The sequence below is a fragment of the Macadamia integrifolia genome, chromosome 3 (assembly GCF_013358625.1).
Source record: "Macadamia integrifolia cultivar HAES 741 chromosome 3, SCU_Mint_v3, whole genome shotgun sequence".
NCBI lineage: Eukaryota > Viridiplantae > Streptophyta > Magnoliopsida > Proteales > Proteaceae > Macadamia > Macadamia integrifolia.
The window spans coordinates 8,191,749-8,199,209 of record NC_056559.1 but is presented as its reverse complement, the minus strand read 5'-3'; the positions used below and the strand labels follow the sequence as shown (position 1 = coordinate 8,199,209).

The following is a 7,461-nucleotide window of genomic DNA, read 5'->3' as shown; positions in this document are numbered from 1 at the left end:
GGTGAACAACAAAAAGGAGAATGATACAAGAAAATGAGAGAGGGGGGATAGAAGAGAGGAAGGTCCCATGTCGAAGCTAGGAACTGATTTCTATTTGTATTAAGGCAAACAACAAAATTATGAAGAACTTTATTCCTCACATCAAAAGTAATAGCATCCGTAATCTACTCCAGTGAACGAGAATTGGTAGTCCATCTTCTTTTGTTTCTTTTCCACCAAATATGATATAATATTGCACTGAATGCCAACTTGCCAAGATGATCGCAAAGGGTTTTACCATTAAAAGCATTTAAAATCTTCGAATTTTTTTTCTACTAAAATATCATTTGTATTAATAATCAGAAAATAATATATATATATATATATATCACTTACCAAGCAGATAGAAAGCAAGCCATAGAGTTACAAAAGAGAAGAAAAAGGACTTGGGACAACCTTACCCACCTTCGGCACTGCCATCAGTAGGAAATAAACCCAAGAAACCTCTAACACTAACACAAACAACGAGAAACATGACTATACAAAACAATAACGATAATATGCATACCTTCCATTTCCAAGTCCAGTGTCACCAAACCTTTGAATGTAAAACCCCAAGAAAACAAGAAAAAAAAAAAGGCGGGAGGGAGGTTTTCGAACATGTGAGATTCTACCTTCAACTCCATGAAGTGGGGGCAGAGTCTTTTGTCATTTTGAATGGAAAAAATTGGCTGCCACCCCGAGAATTCATTTCTCTTCCTACCACTAGTGGTAGTTGGGTACCAGCCAAGTTCCGTCCTTTCGATAATCTAGATGTGAACCCATCACTCCACATGTCCCCACTGCCACCCTTGAGGCAAGATCAAGTCCTCGTACGAGAACTTTGTCTTGGGTTCTCGTACATTCTTTTTACCGACACATGTAATCCACTAAATTTTACTACTGGGATTACCTACAATATTGTTATCACTCTCTCTCTCTCTCTTCCGACTTAAATGTCTTTTATCCTCTCTTTCTCTACTTAAATGACATACATTATTTTTCTTTATATATATATATATATAAACAAATTTCTATTTTTTTTTTAATTTTTATTTTTTATTTTAATTAATTGATTCCAACGATATTTATACTAAAACCCCAAGTCCAAAATATCCTTTTGATAACTCTATAGGTGGAGAAATCTCATTTTCTTTTAACCGCGGTGATCCATTCATCATAGGCTCCATATGAATGGAAGAGGAAATTAAAAAGGTATTTTGGACTTATACTAAAGCACTATAGAGATTTGTGAACCTTAGGATGGTGGATGAACCGTCCTCTATGGATGAGGAAATATGTTAATGAAAATTAAGAGAGAGAGAGAGAGAGAGAAAATAACTTAAGAAAAAAAAAAGAAAAAGGGAAAGCGATTAGGGAGTCGACTATTTTGTGGGATTAAAATAAAGCTATTTTGTAGGATTAATAATAAACGAATGTTAAATCATAAATAAATTAAAAGAAAAATTGATAAATCGTGAGAAGAGAGGAGTATGGAAAAGAGAATAGGAGAGAAAATAGGAAGAGATTGGTAGTCGGTCAAAAACTTAAGTGAGATAATAAGTGGGTTACACACGTCCACCTCTTAGCGAGAATCGAAACACATGTTCTCATACGAGGACCTGATCCGGACTCGCCACCCTCACTCTCACCTTCTATTGTACGCTGTCGGCCACGGTGGATGGAAAACTCGATCCAAAATAAATTGTCAAAGAGACTTCTTTCATTTTCCAGTCTTTAAAGTTCTAAGGAACGGTTCTTTCATTCATTATTTCTGGAACACAAAGCTTCTTAATCAACAAAACCCTCTCTCCTCCACTACGCACTTACAAATCTTATTTACTATTTATGCCCTTACAGCCTTTGTCTACTTATAAACCTTAAGTACCTCCCTAGTCATTAGTGTCCTTAAGCATGGGAAAGGGTACTGTTTCCGTTTTGGCCAGGGGCTTCTTCGTTCTCCACTTTCAGTTTCTGTTTCTACAATTGCGTAGGGTGGGTTGTAGTCCTCCCAAGGATCCCATCAATTGTTTGTCGCCGTCGGGAACAAGTAATTGCACCATCTCCAATACCTACGGTGCCTTCCCTGATCGGAGCGTGTGTCGAGCTGCCGATGTCGTGTATCCAACAAGTGAGGTAGAGCTGGTGGCGGTGGTAGCGAAGGGCACTATGAGCAAGAGAAAGATGAAGGTGGCGACCATTTCAACTCACAGCATCCCAAAACTTATGTGTACCGACGGGGTGGAGGGGTTACTGATAAGCACCAAGTATCTGAACCGGACGTTGAAGGTAGAACCCACCACCATGACTATCACAGTGGAGAGTGGAGTGACACTAAGGCAGCTGATCGACGAGGGAGCCAAGGCCGGACTGGCTTTGCCTTACTCGCCCTACTGGTGGGGATTAACGGTGGGTGGACTTTTGGCCACCGGCGCCCACGGAAGCTCCTTGTGGGGGAAGGGAAGTGCTGTCCATGACTATGTCGTCGGACTTCGAATCGTCACCCCCGCGGGACCTAATGACAACTACGCTAAGCTCCGAGTAATCGATACTACTCAACCTGATGATCTTAGTGCCACACAAGTGTCCTTCGGAGTACTTGGTGTCATCTCTCAGGTGAGCATTGCAAAATTATAAGTCTTTGCTTTGGGCTACTCACCTCAATATGGGATTATTACTTTTACCTTTCCACATCATGAACTTTGTCCAATGTGATTACAGGTTACCCTGAGATTAGAACCACTCTTCAAACGATCTATTACTTATTTGGAGAAGAACGACTCAGACTTGGGAGACCAAGTAATTGAATTCGGAAATCAACACGAGTTTGCAGATATTCAATGGTATCCAAGTCAACAGAAGGCTGTCTACCGCATTGATGATCGTGTCTCCTCCAATATTTCCGGCAATGGTCAATATGACTTCATTGGATTCCGTTCTATGCCTTCCCTTGAACTGGCAATCATAAGATCTTTAGGTAAGGAAAAAAAAAAACTAGAGAGTGGATGAGGTCCTCTAGAGCCATTCTCTTATACGAGAAAGATTCTCATAAGAGAGAGCATGAGAATCAGGCACTCGTACGTATAAGAAGCATTCTCGTATGGGGTTGATTCGTACAGATGGAATCCACCATATCAGCCCATATGAGAATAATTCTTTTATAAAAACCTGATCCACACTCCCTTCGAGAACCTGATCCGCATTTAAAAAGTTAGTTGCATCTTACCATATTCTTACAAAGACAGTTAAGATGGTCGTTGGGTATTGATTATCGGGGGTTTTTTTTTTTTTGGTTCATCAAAACAGAGGAAAATCAAGAGTTGACAAACTATGGAGAAGGAAAGTGTGTGAATGGAAAGCTAACAACGTCTACCTTGATTGCCAGCGCATACGGCCTAACTAATAATGGAATTGGGTTTCCTGGTTACCCAGTGGTTGGGTATCACAATCATCTGGAATCCTCAGGGGCATGCTTGGACAGTTCTGAAAATGGTCTCATCACTTTGTGCCCATGGGACCCCAGAGTGAAGAGTCAATTCTTCCACCAAACCACCGTCAGCATAGCCTTATCCAAAGTGAAGAGCTTCATCCAAGACGTGCAGAAGCTGAGTGAGTTGGAGCCTAAGGCATTGTGTGTATTGGACCTCTACAATGGCATCCTAATGAGATACGTGAAGACCTCTAATGCTTACTTGGGGAAACAGGAAGACGCAGTTGACTTTGATTTCACCTACTATAGGAGCAGTGACCCCATGAGGCCTAGGCTTTATGAGGACATTATGGAAGAGATAGAGCAGCTTGCGCTCTTCAAGTATGATGGGCTGCCTCATTGGGGCAAGAATAGGAACATTGCTTTCGTTGGGGCCATTAATAAGTATGGGAGTAATGCAGAGGCATTCCTGAAGGTAAAGCAGAGATATGATCCACAGGGGCTCTTCTCTAGTGAATGGACAGACAAAGTGCTTGGGATTCAGAATACAAATGGGGTGACCATAATTAAGGAGGGATGCGCCCTTGAAGGGCTTTGTGTATGCTCCCAGGACGTCCATTGCGCCCCACACATGGGTTTCTTTTGTAAACCAGGCAGAGTGTACAAGGACGCAAGGGTATGTAGCTCGGCGCTTGGCTAATGAATAACTTTTCTGTATTAGAAATGCTCCAGCTCGGTGCTTGGCTAATAAATAACTTTTCCGAACTGATTCCAATATTAGTAATGCTCTGAGAGATAATTTCTTGATGGCAAAAGGCTTCAAATTCTGATGGACTCACGTGCAATTTACCCTTAAAAAATATAGTAAAATGATGGTACCAAGTCCATGTAAACCTTTCATCCGCATAGAGCTAACTCTCCCTCTCTCTCTCTCTCTCTCTCTCTCTCTCACAGCCAATTTCTTAATGGCAAATGGTTTCAAATTCTTATGGACTCACGTACAATTTACCCTTAAAAGCTAGTCATTAAAAGGAAAAAATTTTGCTTTTAACTGGGATACCCAGCCAAGGAAATGGAATCCTAGGGGCTGGTTTGAATATACCCACCTAGGGTGTATTTTTTCATCTATACCCCTGAGATTCTATTCCCCTGGCTGGTACCAAGGGTTGCAGATACTTGGCTGCAACTTAGGCAGCAGCCAAGTTTTGTTCTCATTAAAATGATGGTACCAAGTCCCTGTAACCTTTTCGGCCTCGTAGAACTCTCTCTCTCTCTCTCTCTCTCTCTCTCTCTCTCTCTCTCTCTCTCTCTCTCTAGAGACAATTTCTTGATGGCAAAAGGTTTCAAATTCTTATGGATTCACATACAATTTACCCTTAAAAGCTAGTCAGTAAAATGATGGTACCAAGTCCCTCTCTCTCTCTCTCTCTCTCTCTCTCTCTCTCTCTCTCTCTCTCTCTCTCTCTCTCTCTCTCTCTCTCTCTCTGGTTGATTTATGTCTTCTCATGAGAAATTTTCTATTTAAAAGGAACGATTTAATTGCTTGGGTGAGAGGGTGTAGAATACTTGGAATGTCAAAGAACTCTTATCTAAGAAAATAATTATTTTAACAGTTTATTATATTAGTGGTTGTTCAAGGTCCGGCTATCAACTAGAAATCTAGATTTTTTTTTTTTTTTTTTTAAATTATTCACTCAAATAGCAAAGCCATAGTTATTCATATACACGTTCCATCAACAAAAGAGTGGCATTGGGACAAATTATGTTGCACGTTATTAACAAGGGTTAGATATCAACAAATGAGCATTACAACTCTAATATCAACATGTCATCTTGAATTGCAACTAGGGTTAAATATAGGACAAGAAACTAAATACTAGTTTTAGACAAGTGAATGGGTGTCGTAATAGCTCCTCAATCAAGAGTGTCATGACATTAGGGTTAGGCAGCAACAGGTCAAGTATTTTATTTAAACCCATGTGTGTTTTGGATCAGCTATGACAATGTGACCATTCCGGCGGGGACTATATATGCATGTGAAAATGAGAAATGGTTAAATAAATCATGAATGTAGAAGACTTGTTAAGCATCCACTTGCAAAATTTTATCATGGCATTCTATGATAGACCAGCCATTGATCTAGGGCTTGTCTCGGTGGTTGGCACTTTCTTTAGGAGAATGCTTAAGAACTTGATCGGGTATTATATCATGTCCCTTTGACAACATCTAAGTTATAAAATTATTAGTATCTTAATATTATGTTTTTCTAGAAGTATATGGCCCTCTTGGCCCTCATTCTAACCCCACTCTAGGTCCCTTGTGGAGCTCCTAGTAGGCCTTTTGAATTCAAAAAAAAAAAATGATAGACTAACCACCAAACCATCGGTGATTGCTACATAACCATATTAACAATCATTTTTTTTTTTTTAGTGCCAAGATAATCCCCTCCATCCCGTAAACTTAACCCCCTCCCCTTACATGTAGTTAGAAACATTACCGCCAAGTCAAGCGTGGCACCTCATCTATTAAATTCTTTAAGAGAGTTCTCTAAACAAGCATCATAGAGGACTGCACCAATGAGATGCAGTAAAACGGTGTCATTATTGTAGGGCAGTGAAATAATTTCATGTAAGGAGCAAAGAGATAGACACTGACATGCTAGGATGCCCTACCCTAGCATCTCAGAAAACCCTCTCAAGCTTATTCCTTTTAAAAAGTAAAATAATATGTATTACCACTTTATGCTTTCTTAGGCACAATAGGACAAATATTAAGCAAATGTGCTTAGGGAAAATTTCCCTTCACCGTGAAAGTCTTAGGTCATCATTACCCCCCATATGCTATAAAAACTCTAGTCCAACGTGCATTAATTCTAGCTTACCAATCTTTCACTATAATTATATGGGTGGAGTCTTCACTTGTAGTCGGCACTCTACAGAATGAATAGACCTTCTTTACCTTGAAATAAAAGCAGTGTTGGGAGGGGGAGGGCAACACCTATCCAAAATGAGTGGGTCTTGGAAGGATGATTTATTTTGTAACTTGAAATATTAAAAGTACATGCCTAAGCCTTTGTCTTGTGGTTTTGTAGTGCTCAGTGTAATATCTGTCTAATGGTTCACTTGATCAATTTCTTTCAAATGTATCAGTGGTTTGTATCAATTTCTTTGTTTACTAAGAAGTGTCACCTTGGGTCCCTGTTGACTTCTCCGTGGGTCTTGCTTAGCCCATTTGTGGATTTATGTGTAATGGCCAATAGGTCCTTGAACTTAAACACATATAAGAAAAATAAATAAATAAATAAATAAATAAATAAATATTATATAAAAGCACCAAGCGGCAAATCTTTCACTTGACTATTTTGCCATTTTTTTGCTTTATTATCTTTTTTTTAATTATTTTTATTTTCTTAAATTACTGATACCCTTTCTGTTTTTATATGAGCGAATTTTGCTACCTTGACGTTTCCATTTATTATACACCCTTCCCTTATGAAGTTTAAAATTACATAGCAATCCCTTTGAGGTTGTAGATTTTATCAATCGTACCCATGCCGTGAGTTGCCCACCGTTAAGTGATGAAGCAATTTTATTTTAAACCCTAAAATACCCTTACCTTAAGGTGAGATTATATGTTTGCCCTTACCAAGTTTCATCTTCTTCCTTCACTGGAACCAAGAACCAAAGTAAAGGCGATTTGGTTTTAGGGTTTTGTATTTTCAGAGTTTCATCTTCTTCCTTCGCACCTCCCTCTTCCTCCTATCGGAAGCGGGATGGAGTTTCTTGGATGTAGCCACTGGTTGGCTGATCCGAGGGGCCAATTTTAGGAGATCTAGTATTCAATACCAAATAGATGCTCTCTAGTATGAGACGTGATCTGAAGTTACTCAAAAACCAGTTACCGTTGTTTGTTCTTCAGAGGATATTCGATCTTGTTCCCATCCCTAGATCCTCCATTACATTACACTCCTTTTATTCTATCTTCATCATCTCCGTTGAATCCAGGTTGAACTT

At 39.5% G+C, this 7,461-nt stretch overlaps 1 protein-coding gene across 1 annotated transcript; it reads left to right on the top strand.

Moving 5' to 3' along the window:
• The first annotated feature begins 1,745 nt into the window (after positions 1-1,745).
• Positions 1,746-4,223, top strand: LOC122073468 (probable L-gulonolactone oxidase 6). Its single transcript, XM_042638060.1, has 3 exons — positions 1,746-2,634; positions 2,740-2,995; positions 3,325-4,223. The coding sequence occupies exons 1-3, from the start codon at positions 1,933-1,935 to the stop codon at positions 4,146-4,148; spliced, it is 1,782 nt and encodes a 593-aa protein (XP_042493994.1). The 5' UTR covers positions 1,746-1,932; the 3' UTR covers positions 4,149-4,223.
• The last annotated feature ends 3,238 nt before the right edge of the window (positions 4,224-7,461 follow it).